The sequence below is a fragment of the Nipponia nippon genome, unplaced genomic scaffold (genome assembly GCF_047370975.1).
Source record: "Nipponia nippon isolate SJK-2023a ecotype South Korea unplaced genomic scaffold, ASM4737097v1 scaffold_7, whole genome shotgun sequence".
NCBI classification, from domain to species: Eukaryota; Metazoa; Chordata; class Aves; order Pelecaniformes; family Threskiornithidae; genus Nipponia; species Nipponia nippon.
In genome coordinates this window covers 31,025,714-31,048,843 of record NW_028262391.1, presented here as the reverse complement: position 1 = coordinate 31,048,843, position 23,130 = coordinate 31,025,714, and the positions used below count along the sequence as shown (strand labels likewise).

The window sequence follows — 23,130 nt, the reverse complement described above, 5'->3', positions numbered from 1 at the left end:
AACTTTAATATTGCTTTGTGTGGGAGAACATCATCCTCTGCCTTTGTTAATGTGATCACCATTACGCTCTTAGATTTGTTGCCTGAGATCTCTTCCAAGTGAAAAGACGAATTTAAAAAAGGGAAGCATGAATTGGTACAGGAAAATAACTTGAGCCACTTCAGATAAATTATTGCACTGTAGTAGGAAGAACAGGAACCTGCTGTCTGACTAGACTCTTAGACTTTCTTTTATAATGTCATGGGCTTCCTTATCATTTTTATTGCTTTTCTCAAGTTTGCTCACACTGTCTCAACAACATGGGCGTAACAATTTGCCTAGAGCTCTACACAGAGTCTACAGGCTCTGTAAAGAAACTGTCCAGGGCACGAGAACTCTCTGTTATTGTACTGCACTGTAAATTCATTTACATTTACCATTTACTTTTTTCAGCCATACCCAGGTCTTTTAGCATAACTGGTTCTGAGCTTACTTGGAGTTTGGTAATGTCATTTGAGTTGCTGAAGTCTGTCAAAATCAGGAGCCTCTTGGCGCATGGGAGAAACAAAACCCAGGATCAGCACAAAAGGTGCTACATTTCCAAAACGTAACAAGAGATGCCAAAAGGTGGGCAAAGCCCATTTCTGCTGCCTCCTGTGTGTGCTAACCCAGAGCCCATGCACTTCAAGAGTCCAACCCTTACTCCTAAGCACACAAGTCCTTTAAAGATCCTGAAAAAGTAGCATGCATAGGGTGCAGACTTCAAGGTCTTTGCAGAGGAAAGGCCCCGTGGAAGTACAATTGCACAGAAATTGGAGTATTTCTCAGGAAAAGGAAAGAAAATTCAACCAAAGCTAATTTAAATCAGCTCATCTTTTAATTGGTTCACACACACATCTTTCTGTTTGTACACAAGTTCCTATGCTCCTTTATGAAGAGATCCACTCTATAATCTTTTCTCAAGAAAATCAAGCAGCAAATGATTCGGGAAGCTAAAGTCAAGTTGTACAATTACGTATCCCTAAAAAGGGAGGAGGAAAAAGAAAAGTATTATATTAGTTTATGCCATACTCCCAAGAACAGCTTTGAGAGCCAGGTATTTCTGAACTCTGCTTACTTTTCTTGTGATGATCTCAGGATTTCTGATCTCAAATAGATGAAGCCCTTTGCTGTTCATCAGTGAAGTCAAAGCTGGTTCGATCCCTACGGAATCAGTAAACCCATCCAGTTATAGGTATGGCTGTCCTGGCTTGCTGTTCATCGTGTACTGCGACCTTGTCGGCCTGTTGCCAAAAGCTAATTGTGCCTCAACACCCCACAACCTTCGGCCTGACGGAAAACTCACTTTTCCTTTGTCCCAGCCATTTACAAAGGGTTCCCCATTCCCCAAGTGAATCCAGCAGAAATTCGCATCAGTAATGCGGGTCTTCCCCCCACCTGTCAGGGTTATTGATGTATTTTTTCAGTGCTTAGGTTTAGGAGATCTGATGTTAGATGCTTTAAGGAGTGGGCTGGCACTTCCCCAAAGGGAAAACTCACTTGAAATCACTTCTGGGATCCCAACAACCGAGATCATTTTCTGCAGGAAGTTTCTTATGGATGGGTCATTCTGAAAGCCAGAAAATTCATACAAAAAGGTTTTAAAGACATCATTTAGCCACAAATGGTCTAGAGAATACTTTCTTAGCACTTACCCCACTTGGATCAGCTGTGCATTTAAAGACTTTAACCTCTACCCTGAAGGGAAGCAAAAAGGGGGGATAAAGGTCCCTAAGGGCTGCAGACATCCTCTTTTTGTGCTGGTCTCAGACATGGGCTAAGAGGGGCAATGAAAGCCACAAGAGACCGCAGTACCGACCTGGAGTCCAAAGGGTGCAAAATGAGTTTCTTTTCCGCATAGGCAGCTTGGATAGTGACCGTGATTTCCTGCACAGAGATGAACGGCAGAGTTGAGATATAGCACATGTTGCCTTATAGCAGGGAGTTGCATTTGGAAATTCTGATTTACTTTCTATGACCCAGAGTTCAATATCCTTCTGGCTTTACCTCCAGATATTACTAGAGAAGGTCGGCATTTTACTTCTCCATTTGCATGCAACAAACTCCTCCCTGATGCCCACAGCCTCAGCCTGTGGGGCTCTAGACTGGCTCATGCACGGGACTGATGCTTTTACCATTTTGTGAACCAAATCCTGCATAAAGAAGGAAATGGTTACATAGGGCTGTCTCCCAACACCCATCCATCTCAATGTGAAACTGGATGTGGAGACACCACAATGCCTTCATTCTCTCCTAAAATACCTCAGCTAAAGGAGTTTCACTGTGTCCGATACAGGTTAATGGAGGGGGGGTCATCAGAGCTTTCCAGTGCTGCGCTTACCACCTTGCACACCAGTGATGGGCTGGCCTAACAGAGGACGTGTTGAGCCAACACGGTCACTATCATCATTCCCAGACTCGAATGTTGAGGGAAGAGATGGAAGTGTTAAAAGGAACTGTTAGCCTTCTCTGCCTCCCATGGTTTAGCCACCACCCCCTTCCCAAAGGGCTCCCTGCCATTACTGTCCCTGAGCACCAGGAGTGGTCCAGACTCGGGACAGAGCCTGTCCCAAGGTCTTCACAGTCAGGAGAAGCAAGAACTGACCTTCTCCATGTACAGAACCATCAGGGGCTCTTCTCCCAGGGGAAAGATGCTGACCTCCACTGCTACCAAGGACTTCACGACTGTCCCTTCAGGCTGAACAGAGATTTGGGGATGGGCGAGACTCCACACCTTGGCCACAGAGTCATTATAGGAGGTGCCGTGAAAAATCTGGTCAAATAAGGAGCAACAGAGGAGTCAGGCTTTTTCCATACCACGTCCCAGTTTCCCCACCAACTTTCCACACAGCTGCATCCCCTTTGTAGTCCCCAATTCCTCCTCCAGTTCACACAAGCCCAATAACTCAGCCGGGTTTCAAGGAAGCTGTGCCAGCATGGAGGGTGGAGGAATCCTCCTTGCAAAGCACAATGGTTTCTCCATCAGTCCCTGCTTTTCCTCATCAGCCCCATCAAAGACTCTTGAGTTGTCGAGGGAAGGACACAAGATGTTACAATGCAACAGAATCCATTTTAAAAGTTCCTCATTTGACATAAAATGCAGTTACCGTCTGCACCGCCTTCTGCTGCGCTTCTGTGTCTTCCACTTCAAACAGCGCCTTCAGAAACAAACCAGAAACAGATTGTAGAAAAATGGAATAGGAGGTTGTGGTTAGCCCTGATGCAGGCTGGATGGGCCAGAGCGCTCATGTGTGGCTTGTGGTCCGTTCAGAGGCATGGCTGAGTTTCTCCTGAGTTCACCCCCTTTCTACCTCAGTACTCCCACAGAAAATCACATCACTTTACAACTTGGAAGACAAGTTTTCTATCAGCTGGTGTTATCGCTCTTAGGGATAACACTACCTGGTAACACATACTTGCTAAGAAGGTACCAATTTCTGACCAGGATCGTATGTAGTGACTGACTATAGATTTCTATCTTCTACCGATACTAGCTCTCACCAAAAAACGGTATTTAGACAATTTTTTACTTTCTTCCCAAAATATGATTTATGAGGTAAGGAGGGAACCACCCCTGAAATAGTCACCTGCAACTTCTCCCCTCTGATGGTCAACGCCAGGCGCTTATCTAAGAAAGCTGCCGAAGCCAGAGAGTTGAGGATGTGTTCGGACAGCCAGAAGTAGAGCATTCGGGACTCGGTCAGCAGCGACGGGGAGAAAACAGAGTCACTGAAGACATCAGAGTAGTTCTTGTACAGGACAAGGCCCTTTAAAGGAAAGCAAGCGTGTTGGCCATGACAAGCAGCAGGGAGACAGGACAAAAAGTCAATATCGGCATTTTCATTGCAAGGCAAAGGCCTGGCTGGCTGGACTCAGAGCAGAGAGCAAGCTGCTCAGCTGGGTGAAAGGCTGGCATCAACACACTCTGCAGACTTACCTTTCGCTGCAGCGCAGCAGCACTGCATGGCAGCACAGGGACCGACCCCTCCCAGCCCTCCAGCGAACATCATCACCAGAAAACCTTTGGTCTCTGAGCAGCCCAGGTTACTTTACCTTGTGATGTGATTCTAGGTAATTTGCTTTTATTAAAGGAACTGATGCAAGGGAGATATCAACACTGATATCCTCATCCCGGACAAAATTTGCTGCAGGAAGAAAACACAAAGACCTCACATCAGAAATGTGACCTTAAGCAGAGCTTGCAAGACAGTTGCTTTTAGGACTTGCTGCAGAAGGTGACTGGGAGTTATAAAAGAACACAGGGATGGGACTGGGGGGGGTCTCACTCCTTTGGGTGCTAGTGCCAATCCTGCTACTGCTCACTGACTCAGTTTCTCCACTGGGAAACAGGGGTAATTACTCTTAGTTTTACATTCTGCTCCCTTTCCATGATATTTGGGACTGGGAACCATGGGAAAATCTTCAGCAGGCAGACACAGATGCTGCAATACCTCAGCCCAAATACTCCAGTGCATGCTCCTGTTCTAGCTAGCATCAGTCCTTCTGCACCTATCCTGCACCTCTGGTCATGACATAAAGAAGGAGAAATACCTTATGAACTGAAATGTGTCTTTCAACCACTGCAATCACCCTTAAAAATCAACCTGATGCAGAAAATCCAAAGCGTAACATTATTAAGGTTTATTTTGCTGTTGTCTGAGGGCTTGGGATCCCATACACGTTTTCAAAGGACTTTTTTGATGGATGTGGCTGCTGTTCTGCTGAGGCTCAAATGTTAGAAGTTTCACATAAAAAAAGCAAGCAGAAAAAACAAGTATATTTACCTGCTAAATCATGTACAAAATTTGCCAGCACCTGGGCAAGAAAATTGATTTCATTGCACACCTACAAGAGGAAAAGAGTGGAAAAACTGAAGGCTGGGGGTAGGATTTTGGGTTGTGGAGCAGAGCTGCGTCTCATGGTGAGATCTGGGGGCTGTTGGTCAGCGTCCAGCACCATCAGAGATCCCAGTGTCAGCACAACCTCCCACCTCATCCAAGCTGGGTTTTTTGTGGATTCTATTTATCTTATTTTTTTTTCGCAAGCATTAAAATTATATTGCTATTATCTTGTCAGCATATGTGAGCAGAGGAGTGTGTAGCATACAAACTGACCTTTCCTCTCTCCACAGGCTGATCTTACCTCGCCCTTGAGAACAAGCTTCAAAGTGAAGGAGATGAAATCTGTGAAGAGCTGCTTCAGCCAGCCCGGTCTGCATAAGACAGGGAACGCAGTTAGGGACCACCCAGCGGTCCCCCACAGTGCGTGACACTTGGGCTGAAGCACTCAGAGACCAGCAGTGGGGCAAGTGAAGCCTTATTTTGAAGGGGGACAGACTCACTCCTTGTCTCCTTGGAGGTGAAGCGTCAGTTTGTGGAAAGTCAGGTAGCAGTCCGAGGCATCGGCAGCCACTTGGTCCTTCTGGCACACTGCACGGGATGAAAGAAAAAAAAATAGCTAATTTCCTACTGAGACGAGGAGGACAAGTGCACTTTGCAGACACTGCAGACCTGGAGCAGGGCATCATTGAAGAGGGGCAGCCAGAGTTCCCCACACCTCCCAGGGGACATTTCCAAAAGACTCAGGACCCTGCAAAGTTGGGGCAGATGGGGCTACCTTGCACCTGGACAGAGGGTTTCTGCTCGCAGCTCCAGCCGAGCAAGTCTACTGGACACCCTTCTTCATGCTTTATTTGGATACCTGCCCGCCTCGCTAGTCCTATCATCAGGGACTCAATGGTCCCCTAACTTCGTCCAAGAGAGCTTGGGCAATATGTGCAACCCACAAACCAGAGCGGGGAAGGAATTAAGTCGTATTGCAAAAAGCTTGGAAATTGCAATGTACTGTCATTGAGAGCTTCATGCTGCTCATCTTCCCCTGGGAGCTTACCAGGAAAATGTATTTTGACGCAGGAAAATGTATTTTGAGGCACATGTGATAACCCAAGTCCCTCTCATCCCTTATGGGAGGTGGAGGAGTGTAGCTTGCCTATGTCCCTTTCTAGTCTAAGTCTATCGACTATCCCAAGGAAGAGGATTTGTTTCCTAGAGCACACCTTGGGCTTGACCTGGAGGTAGTTGAAAAAGTGGAGTATAAGGATGGTCAAACCTCCTGCACAAAGCCCTCATTTGGCTCGCACTTTTGAAACATCCCCATGTTTTTTTTCAAGTCATCCTGAACAGCAGGAGATGAAAAGCCAGTCCTAAAGACAGTCCAGAAGGCCATGCCATTCTTCACTTGTTGCTAGTGTAAATCAGCATAACTGTGTTGAAATTATTTGTACCAGCTTCCTCTGCTTGGTCTGTTAAAACTACAAGGTCTTTGAGGGCCATGTTGTCTCCTAGCCTGTATGCACATGGTGGCAGAGACCCACTTCCAGCCCCTGGGTGCCGTCCGATCCCCACAGAGGTGAGCAGAGCCGGCCCGGGCTTGCTGCCCCCCCACCTGGTCCGTCTTGCTGCTCTGGAGGAAGCACACGCACAAAGACGCCTGTGGCTAGCGATCCCCAGCTGTTACTTACTCAGTTTAATGTTTATTTGGAGGTCAATGGAAGACTCGATTTCAAAGTCAACTGAGTGAAAAAGCTGCAAACTGTAATGGCAGAAGAGAGGATATTTAGCAACCCGTCCTGGGAGCAGCTTCTCCCTGACCGCACGTCAGCCACAGGTGGTTTTTATAACACCTCTCCTGTCGGTCCTTGCACTGCGTTGTGGAAAACCCCGGCATGCAGCAGCCCATCTCAAATACTCTGGCTTTAAATCATTGCAAACCACCACACTTAGGCAAACAGGAGCATTAAGCCCCCTTTTTTCCCCACTCAAAGTTTATGGAGGAGCGAAAGGGAGGGAAGAAGTCAACTTGAACGCTTTGGCCATTTTGTCTCCTCATGCAAGGTGTGATGGTGTGACCAGAAAGGCAGAAAGCAAGACAAGAAGAGCAGTGATGGGGCTAAACAGCACTGCTGGCATATAAAATCTTGCCTCGTTCAGGCAGTAAGCAATGCTGCCATTGCTAGAGAGCCAGAGGAGCACAGCCCCTCCGCATCTACTCATGCCATGGGCCAGTCCTGCCTGTGGGCAGTAGCAGGAGCTAGGGCTGTGGTGCTCGGCGGCAGCCAGCCCCCCGGGTACTTACAACCAGGCCCCAGCGTAGCCGTAGGTCAGGGTCCCTTTGAAGAAGGCCGTCACATTTTTAATGGCAATGTGAATGGCATCATTCTCCTTGAGCTCCACCTCGCTCTGCTCTATGGACAAGTCATTGACCTGGATGCTAGAAACAACAGAAACCCAGTTTGCCCCCAACGCCGGGGCTGTTTTCTGTGACCGGGTAAGACAGGTTTGCTCCCGAGGATGTGGGGTCTCTAAGGGGCCTGTGCCAACTCTGGGAAGCTTTTGCAAATCACAGGGGCCACACACAAGGGCAATGGTGCTTTCGCTCAGCCTTGGTGCAAGGCACCTCCCCTGCTGCGTTTGGATATGAGGCGGGGGGGAATGCTTTAAACAGGAAACACGGAGCAACACGGTGCAGAAACAACTCCGTTTTATTGCAGTGCTCTGTGCCAGCCACAGTCGTAACAGGAAATCCGTTCCGCATTTGCATCGTTGCATTTTTTGTGCCCAAATAAAAGTTACTAATACAGTGAAACCCAGCCTTGTTTGTCAGGAAGCCAAGCCAAGTGACATCCTGCTGACAAGGGTGGCTCTGGCAGACCCAGCTGGGTTCCCTCTGCCGCTCAATATGCCATGGGCACCATCTGTCGGCGATGGGCCCCAGGAGCTCCAGCCCACAGGGACAGAGCTCCCCATCCCCGCTGTCAGAGATTTGCTCTACAAGCTGCCTTGCTGTCTGCCCACCGAGTTGGAAAAGTTCTTAAATAATACATCAGCAGCCTAAACCTTAATGTGCAAATTGTCTGCAACACATAGATCAGAAAATGTGTCTGCCCTCGTCCAGACCTTTGCTTTCACCAGGAATTGCTGAACCAAAGCTCCCTCCAAGGCTAGTTTCCATTCCTCTCCATCAGCCCACACCTCCCCTGGCCCAGAGATACAGAGATACTCACTTGGTCAGCCCATAAGCCACCTTGCCAAGGAGCCGCATGGATCTTTCCCCGGTGATATTTGGAAATCTGGCATTTCTGAATGCTGCTTGAATGACCTGCGCTGTTTCCTGGTTCACTGTCAGTGGAAGAAAAGGGGAAAAATAGCAAACTGCAATCTCTCCTGGCTGCAAAGTTGGGACTGCACCCTGGATTAAAGCACTACAGAAGAGTTTTATCCAAGGCATTTCTGGTAGATTAAGGAAGCACTAGAGGTAGCTGAAGAGTAAATTGAAAAACAAACAAACAAACAAAAAACCCAAGTCCCTAACTGTAATGGCTGATGGCAGCTGGGGACAGCAGCATGTGTGGCTGGACAGTCACCAGCAGGGCTGGTTCCAGGGAATCAAGCCCAGCTTTCACACACCTCACCTGAACCGTAGGGGCAGATTTTGGAAAGGTTGAGGCTGTGCTTGTCCTTGCACCGCACAAGCTGTTGACTTTACCCCAGTGCTTTGCTCTGTTACTGCTCGCTTGTACTACAGTCAGCTGTTGGATCTCCAAAGGAAAAATTCTGAGACCAGAGTTTCTGTACCCATTTTCCCAAAGTTATCCAGCCTGTTCCAGCCTCAGCCTCAGGCACATGCTTGTACAGGATTTTTTTCCTCACAGAAATACCCTCTCTTAGTTTGGCCCAGCATCCTCCTCTGCATGTACCACTGTTGGAGCAGATGGGACAGAGCTGTTCCCACCCTTTGCAGAAGCACTAATTATTCTTCCCCCACCTGCAGAGCCCCCAAATCCTTGCAAATAAACTCACAGCAGCAGAGAACTCCTGTTTCTCCCCTTCTGCGACCCCAAGAGATGAAATTGCAGCAAGGTGAGAAATCAAACACACATTTGCTCTAGCTCTTCCATCACACCAGCCCCCAACGAGGAACATCGTTGCTAAAACTTTGGACTAAGGAGAAGGGTTGGGACCGTTTTCTAGCTCCTTTGAGAATTTGTGCCTATTCAGTTCAGGTGCCCATGGTTTAACCCATGCTCCCAGGCAGGTATTACATCTTAGTAGATAAACAGTTTCCATGAGAGCTGGGGAAGCAAGAAAACCCCCTTCATTTTCCCCCTCCCCTATCACTAACTTCTCCTGGTGGAGAGGGGGAAAATGCAGCACCGTACAGCAGGCACTTACACAGCAATGCCGCGGGCTTGGTCATCCTGCAGACGATCCCCGTGATGCTATAAGGGAAGGGCCCAAACTCACAGGCTGATGATGCGTGGGCAAGCATTAGCAAGATCCCAAAGGTCCCCAGCCTCATCCTGCCAGCCCAGAGCATCGTTGGCCAGAGCAGAGAGCACCGACGAGATCGACTGATTCTCAACCGTGGCAAAGGCTGCTTTCATACCTCCAAGCAGACCTCATTCAAAGCAGGACATGACCTGCTTCCTCCAGTTATCAAAACTCATCACACATTTCCTAATCTTCCTATAGTTTCCTTAACACTCTTCAAGTCGCACGCTGCCTTCCTCCCACAGCAGGCCCTCGGGCTGCAGGACTTGGCTTTCCTCCCAAAACTGCTTTAACTCAGGACATGCACACATCGAGGTGAGTGGAGAAAGCTGGAGGGGGATGGAGATTGGAACGGGATGAAGTCAAAGGATCTGCCTTGCACTCTGCCTCCAGCCAGTTCATCATTTGCTCTTCGCACAGAAATATTCCATATTTTGCACTCCTGCAGCAATTTCCCAGCAAAGCCCTGTTCAAAAGGTACCTACGTTCTTAACTGCTCCACCTCCACTGATTTTAGGCACACTGTGGGGAAACTGAGGCAGGCTCCTGGGAAGGGGGTCCCTCCTGCTACCACTGGGTGAACCCACATCTCCTACATCCCTGGAGAGCTCCAAGACCACAGGACTGGGATGCTCTCTGCCTCTCAGCTGGATTTGTGGACCATCTTTGGTTTGCCACCTTCCAGATGGGGAAGAACCCTCTAAGGTAGAGCTTTTCATGCACCTAGCCTCTCAGCTGCTATTTGGGAAACATTAGAAACCCAAGTTCACATCCACTCCTCGTGCACACCTGCCCTGAACACCACCGTCCCCCTGCACCCCTGTTGTGGTGCTGGGGCCCATCCCAAAACGAGCTCCAGGACAAAACAGAGTGAGGTTATTTCAGCAATGAGGTTCCCAGCAGCTCCTGTGAACCATTTTGCCAGCAAAGACCAATGGAGAAGGAAAGGTGAGATCTCGGCAAGGCTGCAGGAGCACACTCAACTCCCTGAGCAAGGCAAGGTGCCAGCGTTACTCCTCTACCCAGCAGAAGCCTCATCCTCCCTGTGCTGGGTGAGCACATTTCCTCCTGGGAGCCCTGCTGTCCGGCAGCCCCCACCCTGCCACCCTGTTTTCTTCCTGAGTTGAGAAAGTGAACGGCCTCGGGTACCCCACGGGAGGCACTCGCGGTCACTGACCTGCCGAGGGAAACTGAGCATCTGCAGGCTTCCTCCAGACTTCTCCAGGCGAGTGGCATGGTGGCCTGGGACAGGCTGCCTGCTGCGAGCTGATACTGCATTGTAAATGAACAATTAAATATTGGAAGCATGTATAAAGGTAGCAGGTGTCTGACAGCATAGCTCCCACACAGCAGCCCAGCGCCATCAGCCCAGCCACCATGGCATCCTCACTGCCCTGGCTAGGAGACGTCTTTACAGGGAAGCTGCAGAGGGCACAGAGACGTTACAAAAGGATTTGAATTCAAGAGGCTTTAACCTTGTAGCAGCTCTGGCTTCTGTCCTTAAGCTCATGGCTCTCACGTGCCCAGCCCTCCCCAGCAGCTTGCAGGTCAAGGGATTTTGGCGCAGTGGCCAAGGCCTGGGGTGAGGGAGTTCTACAGCCACAGCAGGAGGGGGCACTGCAGCGCAAACACATGGGAGGCAGCGAGGCACTTAAATTGGCAGTCAGAGACATGGTGCTGCTGGGTGTCACACGAGCACATCTGCCTGTGTCCTCAGCACAGCTTTCGGCAGAGGAAGGACACACTCCCATTTATTGCAGGGCACAAACTCAGGGGTGTTGCATGCAGTTTAAATTCTGCTGGAACAGATCCAGAGGAGACACTGCAGCAGGGAAGCAACCCTACTGAGGCTGGTGTCGGTCACTGGAAATGAAAGCAGAGCAAGACCGAGGAGGCCACAGCCACCCCTCTGCCCAGGGCAGTAATTCATACCGGCATGAAGAAAAGGGAAAACCAAGGCATTTTGATACAGGGGTGTTTGTCGCTGGTGTCCCAGGGTAGATAAGGACAGAAGGAGCAAGAACCCAGAGCCAATGTGCTGGTCAGGGTAGAGTTAGTGCATTTACAGCCCCTTTATGGGCCAGCTCCCCTGCCCCATCACCACTTCAGAGGCTGCTGCCAGCAGATGACCTGAGCTGAGAGCAAGGGAGGACAGGGAATTGCCGGGCATTGACCTCCAGCAAGAACAGGAAGGCTGGAGACTTTCCGCCTACAATAGCAAAAGCACATGGAATGTGGAGGTGCTGCGAGCATCCCTGCCCTGGAGTAACCAGGCAGAGGCCAGGGCAGCAGGGACACAGCAGACCACCCTCCTCCCAGTTCAAGGTCAGGCTAGCAGGAGGCAGGTCAGATTTAAAAACCCACAGAAAGGTTAAATTGAGCTAGCAGGAGGCAGAGCAGGCTTTAAAACCCAAAGAAATGTTAAATTCCCAAGCTGCTCTGTAGTGCTTGCAAATGGGAAGCTGGAAGATGTTTTGATGCATATTTGCTGTGTAAGGCTTTATCTGAAGGCCATGCTGCAGACATGTGCTCACCAACTTGCTGGGGACTGTTCTATAACCAGAGCTGTTTTTCCCCCCACACTATCAAGAGCAGAGGTATGTCAGTGCCATTAATCTTTGTGCTGCATTGACCCAAACATTGTGTTACCCTGCAGCTGCTTCCTGAGATAGCCTGCCAGGTAGCCTGGCCACACTCTGCTCCATCAGCAGGATGGGCTCCAGCACCCCCTCCAGGGCTCGGAGCAGCTCAGCCCTCGGATGGCAGGAGGGCAAGCCCAAACCCAGCTGCTCCCATCTCGCACAGGTCCAGCGCTCAGCAGCACAAGGCGCCAGTCAATCCCACATATCCAATGCCAGCCCTTGGAGACTGCAACAGTATGCCTTGCCCAGGGCTGTGCTGTCAAGCCCCAGCAGCAGGGATCTTGGGTTGAAAAAAGACTCAGCCTTGAAGAGAGGTTATTTCTTACACTTAAAACTTGTGACCATGACAGGCTTGGATGTTAGGCAGCAAATGAATTCACAAACTGGAGTTTGTGAACTGAGATTTTAACAGATGTGGTAGGATAAACCACCCATGAGGGTTTTTGAACAATGAAGTTGCACGTGTTTTTTTCCATTAAATTCTCCTAAAACCCAGTTTCTTCTCTTCCCTACCACTATCACCCATAACCTCCAAAAACCAAAAAATAAGCTGGCACACACAGGTGGCCCTAGGTCAGGCCAGGCTTTTCACAGCTGAGGCTGCCCAGGGCAGCTGGGTTGAAGCCTGGAAGAGCAACCAGCTGTGTTTCTGCAGCACTGATTCTGCACTGCCAAAACCAGGCTGAAAGAGCAGCAAATACAACTTTCAGTGCCAATGTAAGAAATCCTAGGTGGTTCCTCTGCAGCAACAGGCCAGTGAGCCTAGAAGCAACATTTTCCCAGCCTTCCTTGGCAGGCAGCTGAGCCTCAAGCCCTTCACCACAGGTTTGTGACCCTGGCTGCACACCAGGCCTGGTTTTACCTCCATGATATCATTGCATTTGATATTCAGACATTAATTCCTAGCAGATATTTCAAGAGCTGTTCTTAAGAAGCAGAGGGGCTGGCATGAGGCAATGAAATGCAGTTGTCATGTTGGGTATCACAATAGGGGAATAGCCCTGGGATGGCCTCCAGCTGGCCTGACTTGTCTCCACAGAGAGACCCTTTGGATGCACAGCTCTGCAAATCCCACCAGCCTCAAACAGCTAGAAATGGATCACAGAGCAGAGACCAGAGGGACATTAAAACAGTTCGCTGGGCAAGTGCACAGGCATTGGGATGTCCATGGCTGCTGAGGACAGAGGTAACAAGCATGTGCACAAGTGAAACAGCTCTTTGGAGAAAAGGGGAAGTCAGCACACACACACCCCCCCCCCACAGCTGATCCACTCAGCAGCAACCTCATTCTCATGAGATTTACATTCCATGAGCTGAGGACAGGAGCATACCCTTGGTGACAAACAGGGCTTCAATGACTCATCAAATAAGCACCCTGTTAGAAGTTTCTGCAGTGAGAAGAGAAATGCCCAAGGCAGCCAGAACATTCCTCCCTCAACTTGTTTTCCAGCAAGGACAGAGACCTGCTCTCAACTGGGGGAAGCTGCCAGAGGATATCAGAAGACAAAAGCACCAGAGAAGCTGCTTTTACTCTGCTGCTCACTTTGCCACCCTGTGGACCATCACCACCTGCACAACCCACCTGCTTTCAGGGAAGCCCTGCACAGCACACCCACAGCTGAACAGAGTAGCTGCAGCCATGCTACACTAGTACATTTGCATGCAGTGTGCTCACAAGCATGACAAGGATTTAAACTAGCAGCAGAATCACACAGCTTGAAGCATGAGCCAGGACAAACCCAGCTTCCTAAACCCATAGCCTCAAGGCCCTTTCTGTTCTCTACAACTTCTGCACTTCGGTCCCAGCACAGGGTCATGTTATTCCCAGAAAATCTCCGAGATTCCTACACTCTTTCAGCAGCCTTGCTCTGGAAGTTTCAAGGCTCATTTTTTCCTGTCTAACCCGAGTTCCCTCAACTAAATCAAGGTCCATGCTGTCTCACCCACAGCTGGCACACAGGCTGTCTCGCCTGGCCATCGCACCCAGAGCAGTGCTGGTGCTACCGCAGCAGCTGAGGCTCTCGCTGGTTAGGGACTGTAACAGGAGCAAGGGCCATGCCACACTCCCAGCTCCACATAACACCAGCTCTGCCTCAGCCAGAGTCACTGGTGCTCACATCCTCCGCCAAGCACCGCTCTCTAGCTTCCTGGTGCTCCCGCCCTGGCACAGCACCAGTGGCTGTCTCTGCAGCATTACACGGTGTTTGCTTTCATGTTATTTGCCCAGTGTCCTCTGCTGTAGTCACAGCTTCCCTCCACCCCGATGGCAGAGGTACACATTTCACTAAGCCATTAAGGAAACATTCTCTTACAGCCCAGGAGCCTCACTACAGCCCTCCAGTGACATTAGCTATGCTTAATTAGTTTTCCAGCTAATTTTAAACCAATCTGCCTGCTTGTGGGAGTAGCAGAAACCTCAAGACAACAACAGATGTTCTGCTGTCTCTGGTAACTTCAGATTAAAGGTTTTGTAAGTAATCCAGCACTTGGTGCTTGTTGCCTAAACAAGTACCAAAACAGTTTATTTCTGGCTGCCAAGAAATAAATACCCTCTCCTCCCAAGACCAGGCACATCTCACTTGTTTCAGGCACACCGCCAAGACACCTGAGTGACAATTGGATAGACTCTGAAGAAAAAATCCATCATCCACAAAATGCAGTGCTGAGCACAGGTAGATTTACCACTAATGGGACAAGAAAGAGGGGACACTACCTCCAAGACCATCCTCAAATGCTTATGCAGAATATACCCAAAGTAACAAAACTCACCTCCTACTCAAATTACTTCATTCAAGTATTTAAAGACTTGATTGCCAAATTTTACCACTTTGTCCTACCCATCCTCCCCAATTCTCCAGCAAATCGAAGATGTGGCAGAAAAACTACTTGGTAAGATGCCTGGAAAGGAAATATCATCACCAAGATTAAACTCGCTACTGCACATAACACCAACAAACCACATCTAACATCAGATCTGAAGCAGCAAGATCAAGCATTACTGCTTAAGCAGTTACAACTGCTTGTACCAACTCATGCATGTGAGCAGACAAGACACTCCTACACAAACAGGCTGCCAACAGCAGGTAGCATCAAGGAAAAGCATTGCAAGTTCCATGAGTGGTTGCTCTCCCTACACACAGCACATTCAAGCCAAGTTAAATCCCTGAGCCAAGATAACAGCCCAATAATGGTGGCAAAGTCACCAGGAGTCACACGCTGGGCTCAAGGGGTCAAACTCCAAGCTTTCCAAATACCTGCAGAATTACCTGCTTCAAGATGCCCACAGCCTTTGTGCCAGCAGCGTTCAGTGAGCTAACACAAGCTACAAGCTCCCCAGGGTGTCTCTGCTCATGGCAGGGGGGTAGAACCAGGTGATCTTTAAAGTCCCTTCTAACCCAAACCATTCTATGATTCCATACAATGCTAAAGGTTGCTGAAGAATACAGTTAGTAAGGAACCGATTTTAAGGCTCTGCAAGCATCTTTTCCCCCTCATATCCCAACTCATTTATCATGATTTTTCATTAAAAACAAGCTGAGACCACATCCTGTGCTTTGCACAGGTAGTCTTCCAATTGCTGTACAGTGTATACAGTGTTTACAAGTAGGATATAAATGCCTGCAAATTTTATTGGAGTCAAAGCCCTTAACCATATCAGAAATTAAAGGGAACACAATGAAGGAATACAGGAGAGTTGCTCTGGACTGAGAATGCATCAAAGTTGAATACAGGCATTAGACTGCTTTAACTTTGCATCCAAAAGCAGTGAAGAAGCTTACATCTTGCATAAATTCTTGCTAGATAGAGCTTAACACACTAACTCTTCTCCCGTGATTTGGCAGGGGGAAAATGAAGCCTTCAGTTTAAAGTATTGAATTTGGCAACATGAAATTTAGCCTTCAACTCCAGTGAGGTGATTGCTTATCAAGAGGTCACTGTCTTACAGTCCTCCACTTTGTCAACAAGGAAATTGCACCATACCTCCTTCATAGGAAAATATGTACACAGAAAATTTAAACTATTGTTGAAGCAATTTAACAATAGATCTTCCCTAAAAGTCTGCTAATGCATATCTAGCAATTTGAGATCCTACACTCAGTGTAATTTAAATAGCATTTGAAACATTCCAACAGGAATCACATTACACAGAAGAAGCAATTCGCTTCTCTTACATTTTTGCACACCTGCTTAGAGCCTGCACATTTAGTGCACAAGTTTACAACGCCAAGCCTCTACATAGGTACCTAATAAATGCTACAGAACAAAGTTCTTTGCAGCAAGGGCAAGCATCTTAGTCTCTAGGCTGTAATGACTTAAGGCTTCTTGCAGCTTTGTTTGCTTGGCCAGTGAAAGCCAGAGAAGTGCCATCCACTTTCAGTCCTAGTTTGGAGTTGGTATCCAATTTGATCAGGTAGACTAAATCCCATCGCAGTTTCAGACAAGTAGACTGGTGACAAGTCAGTTGCGGGTCACTCCGGGCCCTTCTGGAAGGAGAGATGCAAAGAAAGTCTTGAAAAAGACCCATGCTGTGCTCATAAATGAAGGGTTGGCCTGCTGCAGTTCTTGTAAAACTTGTCCCTCATCAGGAGATGCCTCGGGTTCATCTGCTCTGCCTGCATTTCCCCCCTGCCAAAATAAAGGACATTTGGTAAATGAAAGCATTGCAGAAATGAGAAGAATCAGGTGTCAAACAGCATATTTGTTACCCAAATGTCACTGTCAAAATATAAAAAGCTTGCAAGTATCCCTAGACAACCACAAAGTCAAAAAACACCAAGCCGCACACTAGTATTACTGGTTAACTCATGCCATGTGTCCAAGAACACCAAGACAGACATGAAGCACCAGATCAGATGAACTATGTATGCATTTACAACTAATTAACTTTCACTGACATCAGCCAGAGGTGTCAGCTTGGAATGCAAGACTCAGGTTGATTACATACTCAAATCCTGAGGTACTAGTCTAAACCTTGTCTTCAGTTACAGAACCTGCTCAGCTCATGACAGACCCCTCTCTCCATTACAACATCCTAAAGGACAGACGCAACTAAAAGATAACATTCAGCCTGAAATTTTATAGAACAGAGGAATTAGCTACACCAAAGGAGGACTCAGGCTGGCAATTATTCCACCACGGAAGATAATTTCTGACAAAAGTTTAGGAAGAAAATTTTGCTACTACATGTAATTAGTAAACTGAAAGTAAAACTTCACAGGGTTTCATGCTCATGGTTTAAAAAAATACCAAGACAATACCTGCAAGTTATTGTTCTGGTCCTGGTTTACAGCAGCTTGAGGAGGAACATTGCCTGGGAAGGGCTGAACTGGTCTTCGTCTAAATGGAAGCCATCCAACATGATGCCTGGGGAAGCCAATAGATTTGTATTAATACTGGTTAAATATTACTCCTTCCTGTTACACCAACACAGTTCAAGTAACAGCTGAGTGGTCAGAGCTGCAGACAGCAAGTTCAGCACCTTAAGGTCTCTTTCTGCCCTGACCCAGTACAAGTACAGGACAAGTTTTACAATACTTTGAAAGCATTCAAAGCCTCCTCTCAGCAGCCAACCCTGAGGTAGGAGGGGAAGACCGAGCATCTGCTCACATTCAAAATAAGCAGCACTACATCCAGGTTTGTATCTGGTTTGTATGCTGGAGCATGCTGCTAGAGGTACAAAGAGCTTGCTTGTTCACCATGTTGTGTGCACCCCGGTAACTCTGTACTCACCCTAGAAAATGGCACAAAGGACACATGAAACAGAACTCTTGCCAAAACATGACAGGACATATAGACCTTCTTAGAAGGTCTGTATCTTTACAGCACCTGCACCTTGTAGCCCACAATAAGCTATTCAAAGTTACACTTCAGAATTATCAATAATAAAATTTAAGGACTTTTAATGAAGCAATTAACCTTCACTCTCCAAGGATGCATAGAAATTGGAAGAGCTGATTATTTGAGCTGCTCCAGTTTCAACTCTTAGACCCACCAACAGGAATTCAGAGGCCTACATCACTTGTTTCACTGGTGATCAAAGAATTTGAGGGGACAGATGATCTTTCTCAGACAAGACATCCCAAGCATGTCAACTGACAGCCCATTATCTTTATTGTGCTTCCAAGAGATTTATCCCAGTTTCCTCCACTAGAGAGGCTCAAAGGCAATTCAGGACACCACATTCAGTTTAGCTTTGTCTGCTCTCCAGAGAGGCAACACACAGCAGGAAAACCTGCACAGGTACATGACTTCGGTAACAGGTGTGAGAGCCTCTTCCCAATAGACTTCAAACACTTGATTCCCCTACAAGCAACTCATTTACTACACTGAACCTACACATCTGCTCAACACCACCGAGCTGCTGGGGCTTTACACTGAGAGCTACTGAAGTTTCAAGTAGTTTTCTAAAAAGAAAGCCAGCCACACCAGAAGCATTAGTACAAAAGCCAGGTAAAATCACGCACTATCACTTATTCATTTCATCAAGGGATGGGCAGCACTTCTATTTTTGCTAAACCCTGAGTTATACCAGGATAGAGAAGTGGGTCACCCTTTCCAGGTACAAGAGTCATATGAAGCTCAACTACCAGAAAGCTGACCACAGTACAGAACTCACTACTTCAGTGAAACATTTCTGACTACAATAGCAAATATTAATAACATACACTTACAGATACATCAGAACAGTGCCACTCATAACCAGGAGGAACCTGCTGACACTGGAGTAGAAATAGATAATGTTGACAAAAACATAGAACAGTGTTGCTGAGTAGAGCCAGTCCAACCAATCTCGATTGCCACCCTCCTCCTCTTCCTCCATGAGGGGACCCCCTTGGGCATTCATCCGCAAGTTCTGGTTGGCCACTGCATTAACCTGGGCAGCAGCATTCTGGTTTACAGGCTGATTTTGTGCAGGGAATGGGTCTGGGAGAGGAGCTGGGGGTGTCACTGGTGCCACCGGTATCTCCTGAGGACGCTGTGTATGGGATGGGTCAGCAGATGCAGCAGTAGAAGCCAAGCTGAAACCAGAGAACACAGAATACAGAATAAGGCTTAGTCAAATCCTTTCACACTTAACATAGGCACTGAAAATTTGTCCATCTTTAAGTATAGTCTCATCACATGCAAGTAGAAAGCACCAAGTTTAGAGGCTACAGAAGGGTTAAAAACAAGTTTTAATTCTACCGATGACAACAGTTGCATAGCGACTTCAGCAAGTCAAACCAGGCACCTTCCATTTCATGAACAATAATTTCAATACTTGGCAAAAAATTCTTCAGAGCAATCTAACAGTAGTCTAGACAGCTGCTGCAAGTCTCAGCTTTACCTTTGTCACTGATTTCCAGCCAGTGCTGTGTGTGCTACTTCAAGCAGTCAAAAAAATGGTGAAGAGCTAAGGCTCATCAGCAGGATTACATTTACTCTACAGACACCTGCCCTCCCAATCACAAGAGTCAGATCTGCAGTTCACAAGATTCAAAAGCCCTGAACAGTAAACCAAGCACCACATGACAGTTAGAGGTACATTCCCACACCAGCATAAGTCACAACAAAAAAAGAAGTCTTCCGAATCACACTGCATCAGAAAAGGAAGAACTGCCAGAAACTTCCAATTTCCTTGTATTACAGTTTCTACTTTCTACTGGTAGCTTTGGACAGAAAACTTACTATTGCATGTAATATTGTCTTGCATAAATCTGCTGAAACCAGGACATCTGAAGCATGCTGTAGGTTGTATAAGCAGAGAAGCCAGGAGCCACACCTTGGAAAGGACACCGAGTTGTCTCAAGCCTTGGTGAAAATTTGAACACATTCATTAGCAAACACTGGACAAGCTGCAGGCATCATTTCTTACAGGACAAAGTAAATAGCTTCTGCCATTTTGTGCATCCAAATGCAAAATTAATCCTTCCTTCTATAGTATTAAAGACATCTCTTTACCCACATGAATAAAGGGAAGATTTCCAACTAACATAGCAGTGCATTTTCCTTTAGCTTCTTTCACATCCCCTAAAGCTTTTTATATATATCCTCATCTTTGGCCCACATTCTACAGACTTAAGATAGCATGTGCAGCATAAGGGGCTGGCATCCAACACAAAGCTAACATTTTAGAAATCTTAGTGGGGTATGTAAAAATTGTATTTACCTGTTACTAGCTTCTGCTGAAGACTGGCCACTAGAAGAACATCTTGGTCTTTCACCATTTGAGGAAGCTACAGATGGTTCCTGACTAGCTTCTGACGGTAACTTTGGCTGATCAGCTTTAACCTAGGGACAGCAATGCAGTTAGTGAGGTTTACTCAGGATACTACACACGCCTTATGCAAAAAGGTCACACCACACTGAACAGGCTCTTATTTCATAACTGCTGCACAGTTCATGCACTTTGTCCTGCACAGTACCTTTAGGCACTGCCACAGTCCTGACACTGCTCTTGGGCACCATGCCACAAGCACCTCAATCAGTATTTTAAAGCTCCTTAAGAAGTGACTGGCATGTAAAAATGACTTGATATTACTCTTCACTTCCACCAGATTTACACTTTTTTTTTTTACACATACAGTCAGGTCCCATCTGGTTATAAAATGCAATTGGAAGAACGAGGGAACTGCACTCAAGACAGTCTGACTTCTTAGCTATGAAGAGTTTGTACTTGCATACACAAACTGCTGCACACAATTCAAGAGCTGTTCTGTGGCCATACATCAGTGTAACACCCAGACCAAAGCTGGCTCACATCTATCAAACACCAGACACGGTCAGGGTAAGCTCAGATTGCCTACAATGGGCAATATAAACACACCTCCAGTCATATTAGCATATCCACTTGAAATTAAGAATTGTTTTTGGCCATTTGCACTGAAGACCAGTACATACTCTCTTCGAGCATTAAGGCTCATCTTTGGCTTCTTCTTACAGGCTGAGTCATTAATGAGCACAGTTAAAACATCTTCAGCTAACAGCCTTCTTCCTTCCCCACACCCCAATTAAAGACCAGAACCGCTTCCACTCTAACTGCTGTCTTCTGCGCAAAAGCACAGCCTCTGCCCAGAAGAGGCTGGGACACGACATGTCATATTCTATTTAATAAAACTGAATTTACCAGGAAGTGTATCGCCTCCGAGCAGTGTATTACAACTAGATTATGGTTTTGATATTTCATAATATATACCATAGGAATCTTTACCAATGAACCATAGAATCATTTTTTCCACTCAGCTTAATCCAAATATGTTCTCACATTCCTAAGCAAATTATCACAAAGTAATACTGCCATTGCACAAATAGGAAAAAGCTGCAGTATCAGTGAACTTTAGAATAGCCATTCAATACTTCCCATTTTTAGTCACAACCCCAAGATAGTAAGGTAACTTAGTATGAGTACCTCTGCATTGGTTTCTTGCACATTCACAGGAGTCTTGAAGTTGTATACCAGATGAAGAGCATGCAACTCCACATGCTAAAATATAACAGAAGACATATTACAAAAAAATATCACTTTTCTTTATGTATTTCAGCACAGCATGAAAGATTTTTTTATACCTTTGGCAGCAACTCTCTCAGGTAATGATCATCAAGCAGCAGCTTCCCAGAATAAATCAGCTTTTGGTCCTCTTCAGGCTTTGAAGAAAGAAAACAAAGAACAAGATGATTTGCTCTGCCAAGCACATGCAAGCATTAACTGACACAACTTGCAGCCAGATGGACAGAGGCATGCAGCTGGAAGCACCCCACGCATTAAGGTGCATCAGGGAATTGTGCACATTTAAATTCAGCTAATGAGATGAGAACAATTGAATACTGAAGTGCAAGATTACTAACACTGAGGTCTAAATCATCAGGAGTATATGAAGCACCCCTTTGGCAAAGAACTCTGTCTGGACTGTAAAAGAGATAGCATGTGACAAAAACATTTGTGTTTCTTAGAAAGAGAGGTTTGGAGTACCATCTAATCTGATCAGCACTGGAGGCAGTGTCAAATAAATCTGCTTGCACCCCCCCAGCTGTTCACCTAGAGCCTTCCTACTGCAGCACAGCAGTCAAGTGAAAGCATACCGATCTTGTTTCTGGGCAATCGCCTCACTCCTAGGGAAAGCATGGCAAAAAAGCACGTCCTCCTGCTGAAACACTGCCTGTCGGGTGCTGCAGAGCACAGAAGTGCAATGCTCACTGAGTTTTTCTTTTGTCAGCTCACAAGACCCGTGGCTTGAAAGGAAGTCGAACTTCTGCATTTTCAGCATCAAACCGAGTTACCTCACTGTGCACAGACTAGGCTGCCTCTCGTTCAACGGGGAAAGAGCTTTCAAAAAGAACTAACCCCAGGCGACGCCTCAGCCCACCCGCTGCCCCCGCGGTCGGCGGGGTGTTCCACGCGCTGCCACCCGCACACCCACGCACCCCCCCCCCCCAGCCGCCAGACCCGCTGACCTCGCCCGCAGCTGGTGTTCCCAAACACCCCGCGGGACACGCAGTCGCGGACGGGGAGGGCAGTTAATATTTAAGAGCGGCCGAACCACAAACCGAGCCCTAAAGTAACCCCCCGCGCAGCCCGAGCACGCCCCACGCCCGCACCCACCAGTGGACAGCTGATGCAATCGGGTGCGGGACGCCCCAGGGCGAACGGGCGGCGGCCCGGGGAGCCCCGCCAAGCCCCCGCGGGGATGCGCCGTCCCCTCACGCCAACCGCCCCCACGGCCGCGCGCGCGACGGCGGCGGGAAGGGGCTCGCGCAGCAGGCGGGAGGGCGCCGAGGGGAAATGGGGAGGTGGGGGTCGCGCACTCACCGGTGCCTCCGGTACGAGGCGGCGCAGCTCGGCCTTGAGGCGGCGCACGGTCCATGCGGGGGCGGCGCGGAGGCGCAGGTCGGGGTGCCGCTGCGTGGGGCTGCGGACGAGCAGCGACAACTGTTCCTCCATGGCGGACGCGGGACTGAGACCAGCGGCCTACCTCCTCCGCCCCGACCTTTTTATAGGCGCCCGCCGCGCCCCGCCCTGCTGCAGGGCCGCGGTGGCTGCAGCTGATTGGCCACGGCGGGAGCGGGGGAGGGAGGCTGACACGTGAGCCAATGGGACGGAGCCCCGCGTGCGGCGCCGCGGGAGGGCGGTGGCGCTGATTGGGCGGTGCCGGGAGAGAGGGGGC

At 48.0% G+C, this 23,130-nt stretch overlaps 2 protein-coding genes across 12 annotated transcripts; both read right to left on the bottom strand.

Moving 5' to 3' along the window:
- Positions 1 to 859: 859 nt before the first annotated feature.
- Positions 860 to 12,518, bottom strand: CETP (cholesteryl ester transfer protein). Of its 11 annotated transcripts, none has more exons than XM_087740266.1 (16): positions 10,525 to 12,517; positions 8,081 to 8,195; positions 7,153 to 7,287; positions 6,539 to 6,609; positions 5,360 to 5,447; positions 5,161 to 5,230; positions 4,803 to 4,863; positions 4,072 to 4,163; positions 3,606 to 3,785; positions 3,126 to 3,176; positions 2,624 to 2,791; positions 1,838 to 1,905; positions 1,674 to 1,716; positions 1,519 to 1,588; positions 1,097 to 1,182; positions 860 to 1,000 (listed from the first exon to the last, which is right to left on the bottom strand). In XM_087740266.1, the coding sequence occupies exons 1-16, from the start codon at positions 10,724 to 10,726 to the stop codon at positions 926 to 928; spliced, it is 1,575 nt and encodes a 524-aa protein (XP_087596392.1). In that variant the 5' UTR covers positions 10,727 to 12,517; the 3' UTR covers positions 860 to 925. The 11 variants fall into 11 exon arrangements, 8 of the variants coding, with proteins under 8 accessions (XP_087596392.1, XP_009468771.1, XP_087596390.1 ...); XM_009470496.2 differs by lacking the exon at positions 10,525 to 12,517 and adding an exon at positions 9,249 to 10,502; XM_087740263.1 differs by lacking the exon at positions 860 to 1,000 and having other exon boundaries at positions 1,046 to 1,416; positions 10,525 to 12,518.
- A 3,080-nt stretch (positions 12,519 to 15,598) lies between these two features.
- HERPUD1 (homocysteine inducible ER protein with ubiquitin like domain 1) lies at positions 15,599 to 22,930 on the bottom strand. Its single transcript, XM_087740269.1, has 8 exons — positions 22,776 to 22,930; positions 21,536 to 21,613; positions 21,378 to 21,452; positions 20,139 to 20,260; positions 19,658 to 19,780; positions 18,661 to 19,008; positions 17,248 to 17,353; positions 15,599 to 16,615 (listed from the first exon to the last, which is right to left on the bottom strand). The coding sequence occupies exons 1-8, from the start codon at positions 22,905 to 22,907 to the stop codon at positions 16,448 to 16,450; spliced, it is 1,152 nt and encodes a 383-aa protein (XP_087596395.1). The 5' UTR covers positions 22,908 to 22,930; the 3' UTR covers positions 15,599 to 16,447.
- Positions 22,931 to 23,130: the final 200 nt, after the last annotated feature.

Excerpts from the sequence above, each read along its gene's own strand:
- HERPUD1 (XM_087740269.1), bottom strand. The coding sequence starts at position 22,907 with ATGGAGGAACAGTTGTCGCTGCTCGTCCGCAGCCCCACGCAGCGGCAC. Across the intron at positions 21,614-22,775 it reads GCCTCGTACCGGAGGCACCG|CCTGAAGAGGACCAAAAGCT; the intron begins GTGAGTGCGCGA and ends CTTTCTTCAAAG. Across the intron at positions 16,616-17,247 it reads ACCAGAACAATAACTTGCAG|GGGGGAAATGCAGGCAGAGC; the intron begins GTATTGTCTTGG and ends TTATTTTGGCAG.
- CETP (XM_087740262.1), bottom strand. The coding sequence starts at position 7,625 with ATGCAACGATGCAAATGCGGAACGGATTTCCTGTTACGACTGTGGCTG. Across the intron at positions 6,610-7,152 it reads GGCTACGCTGGGGCCTGGTT|TTTGCAGCTTTTTCACTCAG; the intron begins GTAAGTACCCGG and ends CTGCCATTACAG. Across the intron at positions 5,448-6,538 it reads CCAAATAAACATTAAACTGA|TGTGCCAGAAGGACCAAGTG; the intron begins GTAAGTAACAGC and ends CATCCCGTGCAG.